Source organism: Sus scrofa, chromosome 9 (assembly GCF_054392235.1).
Source record: "Sus scrofa isolate SSC_HxYL_T2T_F1_AM1 chromosome 9, Sscrofa_HxYL_maternal_Yorkshire_Landrace_v2.0, whole genome shotgun sequence".
NCBI classification, from domain to species: domain Eukaryota; kingdom Metazoa; phylum Chordata; class Mammalia; order Artiodactyla; family Suidae; genus Sus; species Sus scrofa.
This window is the reverse complement of record NC_139391.1, coordinates 140,161,641-140,182,010: the sequence shown is the minus strand read 5'-3', so window position 1 is coordinate 140,182,010 and position 20,370 is coordinate 140,161,641. Positions and strand designations below refer to the sequence as shown.

Sequence of the window (20,370 nt, the reverse complement as noted above, 5' to 3'; positions counted from 1 at the left end):
TCTGGCTGTGGTTTATCTCATTTGCCCTCTCCTTTACCATTGAGGTAAGTTATCTCAATCTATTACTATTTCATTTCAAGTATCAGCAAGCTAATATTTAACAAAGATAAATAACTCGTCCAACTGCACATAGCCAGTCAGTGGTAAAACCATTTAGGCCAGCTGAGCCCTGCTCCTGAGCTCAAGCTGTTAAAGCACTGTGCCCCTAGCCTCTTACCCATCGAGACGGGGGTTTATACATGAAAATATATAACAAACAGAATAAACATCGTTTTATGCAGTTAAGATACAACGGCAATACTCTGGAGAGCTAAAGCATTACGTAATAGCTTCAGTTACTATTTTAATAAATCTCCAAGATTATGCTTTTATTCCACCCACATGACTAGTTAGCTGTTCCATTAACCTAAAAGTGATATGATTTGTGTCCATTCACAGGGTCCTATCTGTATAGATTGTATGATCAATTCAACAGTGGGAAATATAATGGCTACTTTCACTTTTAAGTCAACAAAACATCCTTCAAATCATTTTTTTCCTCACCGAGTCACATTTAATCATGTTGCTTCAGTTAGAGTACTGTGAAAATTAATCTTATAAATGACAGGTGAAATGCAAGTACAGGTAGCCAGCATAATTATATTTCCTGTGAGGAACCAAAAAGTTTGAGAATCAGCATAAAAAATAACAACTTTTGAGGTTGGGGCTTTGGCCACAGGTATACCAGGTAAGTGTCCATACTCTTTGTTTTTTGTTTTTGATTTTTTTTTTTTTTTTTTTTAGGACCTCACCTGCGGCATATGGAGGTTTCCAGGCTAATGGTTGAGTTGGATCTACAGCTACTGGCCTACACCACAGGCACAGCAACGCCGGATTCGAGCCACATCTGCAACCTACACAACAGCTCGCGGCAATGCCAGACCCCAGCCCACTGAGGTGCCCACACTCTTCACCAACCTTAACACACTCTTCTCAAAGCCTGAGCTGCCAAGGGTGATCATCGGCCCCACCACACCTGGCATTTTTTTGATTATTACTGTTTCCATAAATGCTAAAGAGGGGTCGGGAGGAAACAAGCCCTGGGAGTCCGAAGATGGCTCTCACTTCAAACTCAGACAAGGGCGCATCCTTCTGCCTCTTGGCCTCAGCTTCTCCGCCTGTACAGTGAGCTCTCTTCAGAGAGCTCGCCAGCCAATACACGTACAACCAAAGGTGAAACCCAGGGTGACAGGACATTTCAGCAGAGGGGCAGTCAGCTCTCAATCCCAGGACTGAGCTGAGAATCGTCCTGTCCTCCTCGTGCAAATCTGGAGACCTGATCGCACTTGACACTCACGGGGAGCTAGAGCACCTCGGGTGGCAGGGCACGTGGGGAATGTGACGCCCTTGCTGAGGAAGGGACACAGAGAGCACAGAACCCACACGATGCTGGGACAGCCCCCTGACCAAGCGGTGATGAGGGCTCGGGGGACGTTTCATGGACAGCAAAGGAGCTTAGACAACTTACTCTGATTTTAATACTAGAAGCTCCTATTTGACCCTTCACACAGCTCAAGAGATAAGCTATACATTTGAACTTGTTACTTAAAAGTCTTTGGACAAAAATCAAATAGCAGCCCATTCTATACATTAAAGAAAATATGGTACTAACATAGAACAGACTTAGAAAAAAAATACATCAAATTTACAGAGACCTCAACCGGGCTTGCATATTTCAATGCCTGGGAAAGGAAGAAATGGCCTCCCATACCCTCTTCAGTGAACACTATACCTTAATTAAGAAAATGCTTAAGGACATACCTCTGCTAGGGGATGATGAGAGTTATTCTAATACCAGCTTGTAATGAAAAACACAGATTACCCAAGATGAGGCAATTATGCTGGCACATCAGTACAGGAGCACAGAGCACTGCTTATTGGCACAGGATAAAGGCCCGGCAAGAAATAATCAATCACACTGCCTACTATGCATGAGAAGTCAGCAGTTTTTTACATACTAAAAATATCTTCCACTAAAAAACCCACATTCTCAGCTCCAAAATAATGGCATTACTGCAACAATGTTTTTATATATGTTCGCAAATGTATATGTGTAGATAGATATACAGATAATTTTTTTTTCAAAAATGGGAGTACAAGAAAAAAAATAACTTGAAATAAGATTACAGAAGGATTTCCTCCATTGTTTCTCTAACCAGACTAGTACTGTTAAATTGCCATTTAAAGCAGAAATAAATATCCGAGTAATTTCTAGTTGGTGAGGTTATGATTTAAATTGCTCTAATTTGTGATCCATATTCATCTAAAGGAAGATAAGGCTTTTATCAGCAATAAATGAGCTCTATATCTTTTTTTTATATTGCTATTGCAGTGCTTTAAATGAAGCAGAGGAATCTGTATATAAATTCCTGCACCCATAATCATTAGCAATTTGATGGTGTTACGATACTTAACAGCTATTGCTCACATGAATTCTCCGATAGTGATCATTTATGGCAGGAGGAAGCTAAGGCCAAAAAAAAATCTATCCCACTAGCACATATTAAAAGAGAGTTGGGGAATCAGATCAGGGTGGTGGAGGAATATGATGGGGAGCTCACTTTCTCTCACAAATATATTAAAAAAAAATCAATCTATGGATTTCCCAACGTGGCTCAGTGGTAACAAACCCAGACTAGCATCCATGAGGATGTAGGTTTGATCTCTGGCCTCGCTCCGTGGGTTAAGGATCCGGCATTGTCAGGAGCTGTGGTGTATGCAGGCTGTAGACGTGACTCGGATCCCGCATTGCTGTGGCTGTGGCTGTGGCTGTGGTGTAGGCCGGCAGCTACAGCTCCGATTGGACCCCTAGCCTGGGAACCTCCATATGCCGCAGGCGCAATCCTGAAAAGACAAAAATAAATAAGTAAATAAATCTATGTGCAGAACGATCTGGCAGATGTACTAAATACTGGCGGGAGACTTCAGACTTCCAAAAGGGCAAGAAACTCTCCACATAACTGAGTAGGACAAAATGGGGAAAAAGAGGGAAGAAAGAAAAAATCAGGATGAGACCAGCACCCCTGGAGGGAGATGCCAAAGAGGAAAGGAATCTAGGCACTGGGAGGCCCGGTGACTGGTGGGCAGATTAGCTGGGGCAGAAGGGGAGCTTCAAAGCCTTGGGGTAGCAGGTGTGCGGAAGGCAAAATGGAAAGAGAGCTACACAGACGGCTGGTGCCAACGCCCAGTGCCCCACGGCCTGAGACCCTCATCTGTTGGGGCGGGCACGGTCTGGGTGCTGAGGCTCAGGCTCGGAGGTCAGACCTGGGGAGTGTGTTAGGGTTGCCGTGTGGAAACAGCCCCAGGGACTAGAGAGTGGTGTGCCACAGCCACGGGTGTGCTGGAGGAGCCTGGGCCCGCCAGGGCAGCAAGGCACCATTGCTGGGGAATGCAAGAGGATGGTGGGCAGGGCTGCCATAGGAACTTCTTTTTCCATGTGCATGGGCTCCCAGGCAGGAGGGCACCTCCTGGCACAGGCTATGGGGGTGGGCACAAGCCACAGCAGCCATCTCAAACTCCAGAAGTAGATGCAGCTTGCTAATGCAGAGGGTCCTGTCACCACCACCTCCCTGGGGCCACTCTACAGAGGTGTTTTTCACAGAACTATAAGAAAATGTTTTTAAATTTTATGGAAATGCAAAAAAAAAAATCCAAATAGCCAAATCAATCCTGATTTCTCCCCCAAGTGGAGGCATCAGGCTTCCAGACTTCAGACTATTACAAAGCTACAGTCATCAAAAGAGGATAGGAATTGCACCAGAACAGACATACAGATCAATGGAACAGGAGAGAAAGCTTAGAAATAAACCCGAGCAGATATGGTCAACTAACCTATAACACAGGAGGCAACAATACAGAATGGAGGAAAGAGTCTTTTAAATAAGTGGTGCTGGGATAACTGGACTGCTACATGTAAAAGAATAAAATTAGAATACTCTCTAACACCATACACAATAATAAATTCAAAATAGATTAAAGCCCTAAATTTAAGACTGGATATTATAAAATTTGTCGAGGAAAACACATGCAAAACATTCTCTGACATAAACTGCACACTATCTTCCCAGAGCCATCTCCTAGAGTAATGAAAATAAAAACAAAATAAACAAATGGGATGTAATTAAACTTAAAAGGTTTTGCACAGCAAAAGGAAACCATTAAGAAAAATAGAGAGACAGAGACAGAATGGGGGAAAATATTTGCAAATGAAGTGACTGACAAGAGTTTAATCTGGGAGTTTCCGCTGTGGCGCAGTGGAATCAAATCCGACTAGTAACCATGAGGTTACAGGTTCGATCCCTGGCTTCACTGAGTGGGTTAAGAATCCAACATTGCCAGGTAGCCATAGCTGCAATTCAACCCCCAGCCTGGAAACCTCCATATGCTGCAGCTGTGACCCTAAAAAGAAAAAAAAAAAGTTTAATCTCCAAAAATATGTCAAAAACTCATGAAGATCAATGTCAAAAAAACAACCAAATTAAAAATGGGTGGAAGATCAAAACAGACATTTCTCCAAAGACAGACACATGGCCAAAAAACACATGAATAGATGCTCAGCATCACTAATTATTGGAGAAATGCAAAACAAAACTACTATGAGGTACCACCATACAAAACAGCAGCCAGATGGCCATCATCAAACAAATCTACAATGACTGCTGGAGAGGGTGTGGAGAAAAGGAAACCTCCTACACTGCTGGTGGAAATGTAAATTGATACAACCACTAAGAAACACAGTGTGTAGGTGCCGTAGAAATCTACAAACAGAACTAACGCATGATCCAGCAATCCCGCCTTGTCCTATATCCACAGAAAACCCTAATTTGAAAAGATACATGGACCCCAATGTTCACTGCAGCACTATTCACAATAGCCAGGAGCTGGAAACAACCTTAACACCCAAGGACAGATGAACGGATTAAGTAGATGAAGTACCTATATTCAACTGAATACTACTTGCCACTAAAGAGAATGAAATAATGCCATTTGCAGCAACATGGATGGACCTAGAGATTATACACCAAGTGAAGTCAGTAAGAAAAAGAAAGACAAATACTGCATGATATCACTTATATGTGAAATCTAAATAATGGCACGAATGAACCTTTGTACAGAACAGAAACAGACTCACAGACATAGAGAACAGACTTGCGATTGACAAGGGGGAGAGGGAGGGAGAAGCAGGGGCTGGGAGCTTGGGGTTTGCAGGTGCAAACTATTACGTTCAGAAATAATGGATAATACAACAAAAAAAATAATAAGAAATAATGGATAAGCAATGAGGTCCCACTGTACAGCACAGGGAACTACATCTGATCTTTCTGGATAGATCATGATTGAAAAGGATATTAAGTAAAACTGTGCACTTTGCCAGAGAGCTAAAATTAGCACAACACTGCAAATAAACTATACTTTAAAAAAAGTTTTTACACCAGAGTGGGCTCCAAAAATGCTGGTCTGAAATGTGGAGAGAAAGTCTGTGTCTTAGAAGAGTTTTTCTCGTGATTATTACTTAACTACCTAAACACCACATGATATCATGATACGAAATTTGAAAAACACAGGACTACGGAACAAATAAGCACTGTCTATAATCCCCTATCTAGACGTAACAACTGTTGACCTCTCCAAAAATTCCAGCCTTTTCATTCATGCTATTATTCCATTATTTCTTTGTATATTCTTTCTGCTAGGAAAGCGGGGCTTTGGTGTATTTCTATCCAACTGAACTTCCTGCAGTCTTGTAAATGTCCTATATCTGTGCTGTCTGAAACAGAAGAAGCTGGGTAAAATAAAAAGAAGAAGCTGATAAATTCTTGAAATGTTGCTAATGCTGCTGAGAAATTACATTTATGATTTAATTTAATTTATATAAACTGAAGCTTAGAAGCCATCAGTACTTAGTAATGACCATTTTGAGCAGGTACAAGATCAATTTCACACATTTACGATGACCTGCATTTGTTCTCTCCTTTTCTTGTTTGTTTTTTGGAATTCTGCAGTTTCACTATAAACTGTCTTCTTACCTGTGAGGCGTGAGAAGCATAGTGTTTTTCAGCCTAAGGAGTCATCTTTTTATTAATACTGGAAATGTCTGAGCTGTAAAATGGTGCCTTAGTCCACGGTCTCTGTTCCAGAGTTCACAAATCTGATTAAACACACGTGGATCTTCTCTTTCTGGCCCTCGCTTAAATTCTCCTTCACACATTTTCCATAAGCTCTGTTTTTATTTGTCTTCAACACAACACCTAGGGTTTTTTTTTTTTTTATCTCAATGACCATCTTTTTCAACCTGAGAGGGTTTCCCCCCCCCAAATCTATCCTTTTTTTTTTTCTTTTTATAGTAGCACCTGGGGCATATGGAAATTCTCGGGTTAGGGGTTGAATTGGAGCTGCAACTGCAGCCTACACCACAGCCACTGCATTGCAGGATCTGAGCCACATCTTAACCGACTAAGCAAGGCCAGGGATAGAACCTGCACCTTGATGGAGACTGTGTCGGGCTCTTAACCTACTGAGCCACATCAGAAACTCCCTGGGATCCATCCTTCTTATGACGTCATGTTGCTTCCTTCCTGTCATGCACTATCTTGAGATTTGCAGTTCTATTTTACATTATTAGTATGCCATGTCTCCCCTTTGTCATATCCATTAATATTTATCCACAACAGATAATTTTCTGTGAGTTCTGTAATATTGGAAACTCCTTTTCAGTGAGAATTTTTTTTTTAATAATGTCCCTTAAAGTCTGGATTTTTAGGGCATCCCTTCAAAGAAGTTTTGTGTTTTCTTCCTCCAGGTGCCCCTGGGGAACATCAGCTTGGAGCAATCTTGACGTTCATCCTTGAGTATGAAGAGATGTAGGTCCTTGACCACAGGTAATTCAGTTTAGACTCTCTTACTCATGTCAGGTAGAATCTCAGAGTTTCAAAATTCCAGGGGAGACCTCTCCTTTAAAATTCTGAGCTTCAATAGAAATCAACAAGTTTTCTTATCATCTATCTATGCCAGTATTTTAGGAATTCACTGGGTCAAGCTCTTCCATGGTGCTGGCTTCATGCAGAGCTTCAGTTCAAGGTTTTCCCTTGTGCCGGGCTGCAGCCCCAGCTCCTACACCTCCAGGGACCTTCAAACCTCATCCTCAATTCACAGGCAGCCACATCAGCAGCCCAGGCAATCACTCTGGTTTGTTAGTTCCTTCTTCCGTTATAGAACCAGGATCCCCCTTCTTTCTTGCGGCCTCAGATAAACACTTAGAAAATAACTGTGGTTTAACCTTTAGCTAGCAACAAGAGCATTTTCAGGTCACTCCAATCTTTCACCTTAACTGTCACTGAATATTGTTTAGCTGACGTTGTAACTGTACTTTATGTCTATTTATTCTGTCTTATGTGATGCCTGTTTCTGCCATTAAATGTTAATGTTTTCATTTACAGAAAAATATAAACTTTCTAGATTTAAGCATATTTTGTATTAAGAAGTTTACATTAATGTTCAGAAATAATGCCCCATTGAATAACGAAGGTCTATATTTACTTTTGCATTATTTCTAATTTGGTATAAGACATATTAAACATTGATCTCAGGAAAATTTGCAACGTTTTCCCAAGTTATTGTAACATGGAATACTTGAAGTTGTGAAGTTTTAGAATGGGAGCTTAAAAGTTAATTACTGTTGCCAGAGAAATTATTTATACAGATGAATCAAAGACCTATACTTTTTTTAAAGTAGAAAGTAAAACTCTTCAAGTTTTCTAACTGTTTTTGTGGGCGGCCTGTTCACTTGCTTAAGTATAAGCAAAAATGTCTGGGTTTTACCAAATAAAGAAAGAAATTCATGACCAGTATATAAATATTCAGACAAGTACTATAACTTAAGCGTATAAATGTCTGAGAAAGATAGAAATCCTGGTATATATTAGCTCTTTCTGAAATGAATATTTACATAAATATTTTGTAAATATAGAAATATATATTTACTATGTAACTATTATTTTGAGGGTCAGAAGTTATCATTGGGATCAAAATGAGAATCCTACCAATTAGCATGTGGAAAAGGAAATTGGTCTTAGGAACAAGAAAAGATAAGAGAGGTGAAAATGAAAGGAAACATGTAAACAGTTTTTTGGTTATTTTTTTCACCACATAAATATTACTTTGTGGATAATAACAAATCGGCAGGACCAACCGAAACTGGGTCAGCCTCCACAAGGCTCATGGAATATTACATTTACAAAGGCGTTCAACCCCTGCCCCCCAGGGCCTTGTTACACCCCCCTGAGGCATCTCCCAAATGAGCTCATTTCCAGGAGGGACCGGGTCCATTTGGGCTCCTTAGCCCTCCCGTTGGTCCACTTTCACACTCACAGGCCTAAATTCCATCTCTCAGTTATTTACACGTTGTCAGCATGGACTCAAATCCTCTGCCCCTTCCCAGAAGCCTGCCTTCTGCTCGCCACTCAGTCCTCTGAATCTCAGGTCCCTTATCCATTGAATGAAGGTAAGAGCCTCTTCCCAAGGTTGGTACAATTATTGCATGGAATAGGAAATTCCAAGGCCCTGACACAGAGCTGGAAAGCATTTTACCAAGAGCATGGGGCTTTGGCCCGTGGTCGCCTAACTTATGACCACTGTCGTTATGTAAGGTGCTTGTGACCCTCCGAACCAAATTATGGTAAAATCGGGACATAGCGTATCTCAGGTTTGAGGATAAACATCACAAAAATTAATAAAGGAAATAAGAAAAGGCAACTGTTCCTCATACTATAACCTCAAAGGAGAGACAGCAGAAACCAGAATAGCACGAATGACTAAATTGATGCGTTTCAATTAAACAGCAAGCAGTAAATGACAAACTGTACAGGCAAAGAGGTATATACCAACGCTCTAAGTAGTTAAAAAAAATCCCATTGTGTTCTAATTACCCATTTAATCCCTTGGATACCAATGTGCAATTAACATTACAAATAATGTTAAGGTTAAAAATATAATGAAGGCAAGTATGATTTTGTTATAATTAAACTAATTACTCAGATATGTAGCCATATAAAGGTCTTACAGACCATTACGAGGATGTAAATTTATTCTTCCTTTCAAGAGCAGCTATGTGAATCTCATTTTCCAATTATTGGACAAAAGATGGAACAGGATTATTGAGAGAATCAGCTTTCCAGGGATGAAATAAAATAAACGTTTGGTTTCTTTTGAAATTCTGATTCTCTTGTCTATACGTACTTATAAATAGAGAAGTTAGGAAAAAAAGAGAAAGAAACACCACAGAATCAGGAAAACCACCTTCCTTCTTGTATGACTGCAGAGAAAAATCAGCAACACAACACTTGAGGGAGCGTCATTCCACATGGTTTCAATTTTGGAGCGTTAAGCAGGGTCAACATCTCCACGACCACAAACCTCAAACACTCTCTTGACAAATTCTCTCAATTTTCTGTCCTTGGACACGATGAGTTCCAAATATTGACTTTTTGCCACTAGTCACAGACTCACCGAAGTTCCATTTTACTCTGTCCGTAGTCAGCAGTGATTATGACAGTTAAGAACCAATGCAGATAGGGGAACAATTACACATGCAACACTTGGAGTGAGAGCTATGCTTTCCGTTCTCCAGGCGTCTCACTGAAGCTGGAGAAGGACCAGTCCCACCCTGAGGAGGTGCATGCCTGCTGCTGGAAGAGGCAGCTTTTCCAGGAGATCTCACTGAATCTTCATCCAGTCATCTGAGCTGAATCATTCCTTGTACAGGGATGAGAAAACTAGACTAAAGGGAGATGGGAGAGGCAGGAAAACAGAGCTCTTAAGAAGCGAAAGAGATGGAGTTCCCACTGCGGCTCAGCTGGTTAGGAACCCCACTAGTATCCATGAGGATGTGGGTTCGGTCCCTGGCCTCACTCAGTAGGCTAAGGATCCAGCATTGCCACAAGCTGCTGTGTAGGTCACAGAGGCAGTTTGGATCTGGCATTGCTGTGGCTGTGGTGTAGGCTGGCAGCTGCAGCTCTGATTTGACCCCTAGCCCAGGAACCTCCATATGCTGCAGGTACAACCCTAAAAAAAAAGGAAAAAAAAGAACTGAAAGGAATAACTAAGCACAATGTCAACTTCGGGATACATTCTAAATCTATCAGAATAAAACGAGAATGTTATAACCTAAAACAAACCAGCAAACAAATCCTAATTCCTACCTCTGAGGGTAATTTGAAAATCAATTGATTATCTTAAAAACCAGGTAAATGAAAAGGAAAAAAAAAACAAGCATTTATCTGTCTTTTTTATATGAACTATACTCGTGGACAGTAAATAAAATGTAGTGAAAGCAACTCCTTATCAGATTATTCCAGTTAGTAAATGAAAACAAAACGAAAAGAGTTAAAATATTACCACTCTGCAATCTCCAGTGGATCCATGCATCATCAAGGCATTAGGCATTAAAAGTGCTAATATCGAAAATGAGTGAAGACCAGATACCATATGCCTCTTGAGGAAAAGAACAAAAAACAAAAACACTACCTCCTGCTGACTTGTGCCAAAGGCTAGAACCTGAGCCTGAATACAACGCTGGGTCCAGCTGCAACTTGCAAGAAACAGGACAGAACCTCACATGAGAGCTCGTTGCTCGTGCAATCGGCAAGTCCATGGGCAGCACTGGGCAGGCCCAGTGTTCCAGGGCTGGCAGATGATGATGAAGGGAAGAAAGGAATGAAGAGGGACCCGCAGATGGAGCATCTGAAAAGTCAGTTCAGGTTTTGCGAAGGAACAAGGTTAAGCTGCAATGTCCAGGGACACTCCTGGGAGACAAAGCCACACAGGATCTGTTGGATGGAGGGGGTGTGGCTCGGACAGGTCACACAGATGGGTTTCTGGGTTAGCGGCCAAAGTTTCATGTCCTGGCCCGAGTCTTGGTTATAAACATTTTCCTTATAATGATATACTAAGCTACACATTTAAAAAAAATTCAGGACAGGAATTATCTTTCAAAGGGAGAAGTGACTGATAGGGATTTAAGGGGTAGAGTCCTATGCTGTTTCTTGAGCAAGAAGTAGACTGTAAAAGTGTTTTTTACATTGTGCAAATTCATTAGGGTGTTCTTTCCTACAAAAAGTTTTTAAAAGAAACGTCAATAAAAATTTTTTAAAAGAAACTTAAAAAATACATTAAACCAAGAAACATAAGATTTTGAGTAAGTAGAAGCACCCTTCTATGTAAATTTTGGAAAGAAGAAATCAAAATTATATATGTTATTTACAGAATAATGAAAGCAATAATATCACTTATTAATTTTTTAGGGTCAAGGTAAAGCTGCACGAAGAAGCATATTTATAGACCTAGTGGCTTAATAATTTATTTTAAAAATATTTAAAAATCATTCAAATAAAAATTTAGAAATAAAACAGCAAGACTAGTCAGGTAAAGTACAGTAGAGAGGTTAATAAAGATAAAATTTTATAAATTTAGAACCTGAAAAAACATTTGACTTGCTAAATAGATTCAATCTTTCATTCTTGTTCAAGTGAAACAGTCAAAGTCTGGAAAGTATAAAGACAATTTCATAGAAAAAATTCATAAGCATATAGGTACAGAGAGAGGGAAAATACAAATATTAAGATAATAATTATAACTCCATGTAAATTGTTAAAATTTTAAATTAAGTAAATAGGGTTATAAGAAAATGTAAATAGTAAAACTTACAACAAAAATTAAAAATTGGAATAATTTAATAGCAAGAGTTCAAAATGAGAATTTTTTTCAAAACAAACTAATTTTCATTATGAGGCATAAGTTTAAAAGGTTATATAAAATTGAACAAATAGGAAAGTATTTAAGTCTATGACAAAATAAAAATGTACTGCAGAAAGATAAGAACAGATCAATAATCTAAAGTCTTTCACTTATCACATAAATGTATCACAGAGATGAAATGCAAAGTGTGAGAAATATAATGTAATACAAATAGAATGTAGCATCTCTGTACATCGACACCTAGTAACTAGCTTATTGTGATCAGGCTGTAAGGACCTAACGCAGTGTTGTAGGTCACGTATACCTCAAACAAAGGGAGAAAACAAATTCATAGAAAAAGAGATGAGATTTGTGGGTTCCAGGGGTGGGGGATGGGTAGCAAGGGGAGGAGGAGGAAAGAGGTCCAGTTATAAGATAACCCGGCACTGGGATGTAATGTGCAGCGTGGTAAACACACCTGCTGTGTGTTCCCTATGAACGCTGGGACTAGGAAACATCCCAGAGTTCCGCACACAAGGAAAATACACTTGTTTTTTCTTTTATGGTGTGCCTATAAAAGGTGACGGATGCTCACTAAACCTGTGCGAATCATTCCATGCTGCAAGTCAAATCACTGTGCTGTTGTTACACTTACGCTATATGTCAATTATATCCTAAAGAAACTGGAAGAAAAAAATGAAAAATTAAAAGAAATCCTATCATGAAGTAAGAAGATGTGCTATCGTTTAACGTTGTTTTGATAGCTTTAGGGAAAGTAAAAAAGGAAACTGATTCAAAGGTATTACTGCAGGGGAAAGGAGATCAATATTTCATGAACTACTGGGAAGAGCATGGTTTTCTAGATGGATCCAAACACTTTTACATTTCAATGAATGAAAAATATACAAAGTATGGGGGAAAGAAGACGCAGAGTTCACACATCGGTTCTTTTCAAATTAATCTATAAAGGCAGCATAAGGCCAATTAAAATTCCAGTGAGAATTGTGTATACAAAGCTTCATATTTTTCCTCTACATCCCAAAGTGATTACTAGATTTTTATTGGCTCCCCCCATTGCTGTGTAACTAGTGTCTAGAATAGAGAAGCACACTCAAAAATAAATATCTCTATGCATCAGAAACAAGAGAATGCAGGAATCGGGATCTAAAGCTCTGAGTTCTGGTCATGAATTACACACAGCAGCTAAGAGTCAGGCTCCTGCAAGGTAATGGGTACTAAATGCACGCATATAAGGATGGAGAGCAACCAGAACCAGGCTCTGTGTGTGATGCTGAGTCCAAGGCAAAGCCCCAGCTTTCCTGAGAGGAGCCACCTGGAGCTCAGGCTACTTGGAACTGCTCATCTTTCAGGCTGGGTCACAGAGCGAAACCAGCGCCAGGCTACACAGTGACCATACATGGGCTGTCCCCTTATGGCTGCAGGATGGGAACCCAAAGCTGTCAATATAGGACCTGGCTCCGGACAGGAGATTTAGGGAATAAACAGCAGGAGGAGTGACAAACTGATACACATAAGATGACAGATCGAAAAAGAGAGGAGGGAAAAATCACACAGACTCGCTCAAAAGGTATGCCAGCAAAATCTCAAGCCATAAAAAAATCCAACGAGAAGCAAGCCCCCCAAAACACACAATTAGGAGGGAGTTCCCATGGTGACCCAGGGGGTTAAGAATCCACTAGTATCCATACGATGGGGGTTCAATTCCTGGCCTCACTCAGTGGGTTAAGGATCTGGTGTTGCCGAAAGCTATGGCACGGGACACATATGAGGCTCAGCTCTGGTGTTGCTGTGGCTGTGGTATAGCCCACAGATGCAGCTCCTGTGTGACCCCTAGCCTGGGAACTTCCACATGCCACAGGCGCAGCCCTTAAAAGGAAAATAAATAAATAAACGAACATTTATGAGAGGAATTACCTTCTGATGAGGACAAATTCATCAGGATGAGTAAATCTAAAAATAGACACGCAAGGATTCTAAAAAGAAAATCGCAGCATCATTAAATGATGTTTTTTTTTTTTTAATGAACTGAATAAACGGCTCTTTGCCAGAGTTAAGGATAAGGCCAACAAAATATCATAGAGGCTACTTGGAACTGCTACTGGAAATCTTTTCACATTATAAAATAAAATAACATTATAAAATAAAATTTGATTCGTTTCCAATCAAAATTCAACTATTGTGACATTTTTATCCAGGGTGGCAAGACGATTCTACAAATGATACCTCATAAAAGTCCCAAAGTCATCCAGACCATTCTGGAAATGAAAAACTAGCAAGACAGACAGGTAGAGCGAACCCCCCCAGGATGCACATCCTGAAGCAAGAGAAAGTACTGCCAAGTCCCAGCCTGGCTGAGAACTCGTGCACAACAGAAGGGCCTCCAGGTTTCCCAGTGACGCATAAAAAACACTGGGCTGCGAAAACGGCACTAAGCAAACTGGAACACGGGACAGGAAAACATCAGTTCTATCCCTACCCCGTCCGGTCAGATATCAACTGCATGTGTTAAAGATATGAGTGCAGAAAAGAAGTCTCTGAACAGGAATGAGAATAGCTTTATTACCTCGGAGAGAGAATTTTCTAAGGTTCAAAAAGCAAGAAAACACAACAGAGAAAAAGAATAAACCGATATCAAAACTGAGAATTGCTACATAGGCAAACTTTTTTTTATCAGAGTCTAGTTGATTTATAGTGTTGTGTCAGTCTCTCCTGTGCAGCCTAGTGACCCCGTCACACATACGTACACATTCTTTTTCTCCTACTCTCCTCCATCATGTTCTACCCCAGGAGACTGGACAGAGTTCCCTGTGCTGTACAGCAGGACCTCATTGCTTCTCCATTCTAAATGCCACAGTTTGCATCTACCAACCCCACACTCCCAGCCCAGCCCACTTCCTTCCCCTCCCTCCAGGAACCTCCAGTCTGCTCTCCATGTCTGTGGTCTGTTTCGGTTTTGTAGATAGCCTCACTTGCGCCATATTTTAGATTTCACGTATAAGTGATATGATATGGTATGTGTCTTTCTCTTTGTGGTTGACTTTACTTAGTATGAGAATCCCTAGTTGAATCACACACAAACTTTTAAAACAATGTTAAAATACCACTGAAAGATAATAATTAAAACAGGTAACGTGTGTAAAGGAGCACCTGTCAGTTGAATATATTAGAAACCCTTACATAATAAAAAAAAGACAACCTTACATCAAAAGGGACAATGGACTTGAGAGGAAAACTGGCAGAAATAAGTCCTAGGCAACACGGAAATGTGGAGAAAGCCCTCGGTCAAATTCATGAATAATTAAGGAAATGCAAATTAATCTAACAGTGAAATTGCATATGCCCACCAAGCTTGTGAAAAATGAAATATTTTAGTAACTATTGTTGAAAAGGATGACGACATGTTCAGGAGCAAGTGTAAATGAAGCACACAAAACGAACCTCATAATCTCGCCTGATTTTAAAATACACATCTCTCCACACAAACATCCTTCGATCACCTTACACCTCACATGCACAGAGGCAGAGAAGAGATTAAATTAGATATATCCACATAGATGTCTATGAAACCAGTAGGAGACATACAAATGTTAACACAGGATTTCAGGATTAAAGGAAACGTTTTTGTCTTCTTGGTGCATGGCACATCATAGATAAACCACGACTATTTGTCAGGGCCAAGAATTAGCTAATTAATGGATGATTCTGATATTTTTGAACGTGTTTCAACTACTGTATTCAAAACTGTGTACAAACATCTCAAGCACATTATCCCCAAGTCTATTTAGGAATAACTCGTCGATGCCCAGGAGACAGACTATGAAATCAAGTGCAATACTGAGACCTTGGCGGCATTTATGTAATGACCTTTCTGAAGGTCATTACATAAAAAGCTACAAGGCATGTAGCTTTCTTTTTGTCAGGTCAACAACAGACTTCTGAAATCTGTCACCGAATTACGGTGAATTCCCTATGGTAGGAAAATGCAAAGAGGATATATGCCAGGATGTCATGACCCAGCACGGAAAACACCACCCGTGGGTACAGAGCGGGTGAGGGGGCAACTACAGGACTCGGAGGACGGACCCTCATGGCTTTGCAGAAGGAGCTGGGAAATGGCCGTGCTGCCTGAGAGACGAGCTCTGGGTGGCAAAACAAGTGACACCAATCCGGCCACTTCTGGCCACCCTCACTTTGGCAAAGGCTTTTGAAGCTCCACTCAATGGCCAGGCAGGAAGAACCAGCCCCTGGCCACTCGTGCTCACTGCGCTCCCCCCGGAAGGGGTCAGCCCTGGGCTGCTGTTTTGCCAGCATCTCCTCCACCCTTTAGCCAGACACGTTAAGCTCATGTCATTCGCATTTGGAGGCTCTTTCCCCTTCTGAAGAGTGAAAACTGGAAGGTAAATGTGGAGGGAAAATGACATCCTCGCCCTTTGTCTAGTCCACAGGGGGGAGGGGAGGCCGCGAGTTCTCTGGGCTTGAGGGTTATTTCGAGAGGCAGCAAAAATTATGAAACCTGGGCTTTACCCCATCGGAGTCCTGATGACTGCGTGTCCTGAGGTCGGCCGGAGGTCCCCGTTCAGCATTCGGAAAGTGGTGGTCTTGCCAGCGCCGTTCACCCCCAGGAGCCCAAAGCACTGAGCAGAGAAAACAAGTCAAAGCACAACATCAACGTGACCTCGAAACAGCGCTCGCTTTCAGCCGCCTCTGGGTTGATTCTTCGGTCTGTGTTATCTGTAGACTTTCACAATCATAAAGTGTGTGTAAAGCACTTGAGGGATCCCTCGGTACTTTTGAAATCACCATGGCCTTTGAGTAGCGTAGCAGGATCAGCATCAGTTCCCAGACAAGGAAGCAGATTCATGTCCGGGAAAACTCAAGAGGATGAGAAGTAAATGCCAAATCCTGCCGAGCCTTCCTGTCCTGTCTGCGGCCGTCCAACCAGTTCCTAACTGTGTCCCTTTGGCAAAAGTATTTTTGAGAAGTCCTGCCACCATCAGCATTAGTATCCTCTGTCTTCTTCTCTCCCCCTCTCTCTTTCCTTCTTCCACTTCTGTTTCTCTCTTCTCCTCTCCCCTCCCCCTCCTTTTCCTCCTTCTTCCTCTCCCTGTCTGTCTGTCTGTATTTATCTCTCCCCCTCCCCCGCCTCACTCCATGTCTCTCCCCAGTAACTTGGACCCTCCCCAACCCTGACACTAATGAAGACGACCTCTCAGTCCATATTCTCACACTTAGCAGCGGGCCGACTTTTCCTGGTTCAGTCTGTCTTATATTCCACATGGAAAATGGCCTTGCTTGCTTTTGCAGCCACAGCATCTATCCTGACCCTCGGAATAGTCTAAGCTGAGATCCAGTGGTGGCAGCTGAGACTCGTTCTTGTCCATCTGCTTCCAGGACCTGTTTCCTGATGGTTAGCCACTGCGGCCTACCGACTTAAGCTGGCTTCCTAGTTCCTTGAACCCTGGAAAAGCGATGGCTCTGGGTTTCCTGTTCTACAAAATCACACTCCACCTGATTATCACAAAATCCTATTTTGTACCCCTGGGTGCCACCTGCTTCTCAACATCCACGGTCTTCCCACTCTGGCTGGATCACAGCCCCTGATACATGGGCCCATCCTGTTCCAGTCCTTTCCTGCTCCATGTCACTCGTGCCGGACAGACCACACCTGAGCAGCTATCCTAAGGCACAGCAGCATCAGCCTGTCCACACCCTATGCATCCTTCAAGGCTTAGGCTTAGGTTCATCTGAACTCTCCTTTTGGATAAAGCTCTCCGTGCTACCTGCCTTCCCCAGCTCCTCCCTTCCGCTCCTCCTGCTCAGCTTACAGCTCCAAGGCAATTCGCCTGTAGGTCTTTTAACCTCGCCCTGTCTCAGGCTGCACGTAACACCGTATTAACACCATACGTGTGTGCAGTCTTTCATCCTAGCTGATCACTAATTCCTAGGGTAGGGGGAGGTATCTTAGCCGTCCCTGTCCCCTTCATAGGCTCCTGCATAGGACTTCACATACGCGTCATTAAACTCAGACGGTCATTAAAAACCTACTGAATAGAACTCAAACCTACATGCATCTTGGTTCATTTCAGATACACGGAGCATCGGATGTTTTCCAAGTTCTTCCCTTATCCTGTAGTTTAAAACTCCAATATAAAATAAAAACTAAACTAAAAAGTAAATCAATAATAAAGCAACAAAAAATAAAACCATGGAGAGGTAGTAGCAATATTGAAGTTTTTTTTTTTTTAAAAAAGGATAAAAAATAAGTTCCATAAGATGGTGAAGTTTGCCTGCAGACAAAAAACAGCAACAAAATCTTCTTCACTGTCTTGTCGCATTTGCTCACACACCTCAGAGCAGGTGCTGAGGGCTTTCCTGGGCGGACTCAGACCCACCTCCGGGCTTCCCCTCACTTCAGAACACTCAGCGCCCTCACAGTGGCACAGAGGGCGGATGCCAGTCAGATAATGACATGACTGACTTTGAGTTTCTCAGAAGGTTGGAACACTATGAATGCAAAGTGCTTGTTTTTATTTTCAAGAGTGAATCAAAGGTAATCATTTCCAGAACTGATGTCCCTTTATGCCTTAAGCACAAATCGGGAACCATTTCTATGGCTTCTGTCAGTTTGGATTAAACATTTCTACTAGAATGAATGCCATATTTACGAAGAAACAGTTCTGAGTATTGCTGCAGTGTGGGAGTGTCATCACCTTTCCAGAATCGCATCTTTCCAGGTGGGTTTAACTGGCCACTCAAAGAGTACTGAAGTCCAAGCAAGAGTTAGAAGTGGCTTCCTTAATTAATCGGATTTACACAATTTTTACACTCCATAGAAAGTCATCCCACAGCCCAAGCAATAATTAAAACTCCTCAATCCCTTAAATTTAAACAATTACAAAGCAGAATCAACCCCACCAAAGAATCAGCTCCGTTTTCACTGGGTACAGACTCTCCACCCAGATGCTGCAGAAACTCCTGAAATGTGAAGGCTGCTTTTAGTTCTGATATCAGAGATTCTGAGAACAACCCAGGCTGACCCACAGTTAGAGAGTGACACGGGTTTGGGACAGAAGAGGGTCCAAACAGAAGCCTTCTTACCTCTCCCCTCCGTATGCCCAAGCTAATGTCTTGCACAGCCGTGGTTCTCTTGAAGAAACGTGTGTAACTTTTACTGAGGTTGCATATCACCAGGATGTCTCCAGAGGTTCTGCCTTTCAACACCCTCATTTGCTCTTTTTCAACGTCTATGTCCTGAGAGGATGTGACTGTGCCCTGAATGGCAGAGTGGCCCCTGGGAGGACAAGTCAGAATTAATTCACACCTGGGAAATGGACGCGGACCTCTGGCAAAGAGAAAGGTCAGAGGTCGTCCAGAAGACACGCTCTCCAGTCTGCAGTATCGGCTCCAGCCCCGATGGCTGATGACCGTCAGGGGTCATATCTGTCCCTTAATGAGAAGGAAATGTGCATGAACCTAAAAGACAGGGACGAGAGTGGACACCAAGCTACGACTTTTCAATTGTATGAACAATAATCACGCCAGACTTTTGTGCTTGACGGACAAATCACTGATCACAGACGTGTAAGAAATGGACTTCTCTAAGTGCTTTCAGCAAACAGATCATTTATGTATTTTTTATTTTTTAAAAAATTTGGGAGTTCCCATCGTGGCGCAGTGTTTAACGAATCCGACTAGGAACCATGAGGTTGCGGGTTTGGTCCCTGCCCTTGCTCAGTGGGTTAAGGATCCGGCGTTGCCATGAGCTGTGGTGTAGGTCGCAGATGCAGCTCGGATCCCGCGTTGCTGTGGCTCTGGCGTAGGCCGGTGGCTACGGCTCCAATTAGACCCCTAGCCTGAGAACCTCCATATGCTGCGGGAGCAGCCTAAGAAATAGCAAAAAGACAAAAAAAAAAAATTGATGACACCCAGGGCATGTGGAAGTTCCCAGGCCAGGGATGGAACCCGCACTACAGCAGCAACCCAAGCCAGTGACAGCGCCGGATCCTGAACATGCTGTGCCACCAGGAAACGCCACACAGGTCCTTTAACAAAGCAGATGTCACACGAAAGGCCCCAGACGCTACAGCTCCACAGCCTGTGCTGACTGGGTAAACACAGGTGCAGTGAGCGCTCTGCACAGGGCCTGGCTATGTGCTGAACAAACTCCCGTTGGGGGAACACAAAACTTCCAGCTCTAACAGACTTCCTCCACATCCGAACAAGCTCACCTTCCAACCTCCCTTACGATTTTCTTTCTGGTGCATTTTAGCTTCCAAGTAAATCTCCATTTCTGCAAACTGTAATATGCCGATACTTGAATAAATAGATGAGTTCAGATCACTAAGATTGTGCTGTGCCCACATCAATTTCCTGGTTTTATCAGTGTGATATTGTGATGTCTGGTATTCTTATATTATCCTAGTATCATTGGGAGAAGCTGGGTGAAGGGTGCGTGGGAACTCTCTGTACTAATTCTGCTATTTCCTGCGAGCCTTCGACTATTTAATTTTTTTTTATTTTATTTTTTTTGTCTTTTTGTTGTTGTTGTTATTGTTGCTATTTCTTGGGCCGCTCCCGCGG

The 20,370-nt window shown here is 42.1% G+C and overlaps 1 protein-coding gene across 8 annotated transcripts in view; it reads right to left on the bottom strand.

Moving 5' to 3' along the window:
* Window positions 1–20,370, bottom strand: part of ABCA13 (ATP binding cassette subfamily A member 13) — a 349,393-nt gene that overhangs the window by 53,325 nt on the left and 275,698 nt on the right. For all 8 annotated transcript variants that reach the window (XR_014816631.1, XR_014816632.1, XM_021063900.2 and 5 more), the window contains 2 exons: window positions 18,889–19,081; window positions 16,315–16,424 (listed from right to left, as the gene is read on the bottom strand). Coding sequence is in view for 6 of the 8 variants with exons in the window: in XM_021063900.2 (XP_020919559.2) it covers window positions 16,315–16,424; window positions 18,889–19,081 (303 nt within the window). In the remaining 2 variants the exon portion in view is untranslated. The remainder of the gene's footprint in view (window positions 1–16,314; window positions 16,425–18,888; window positions 19,082–20,370) is intronic.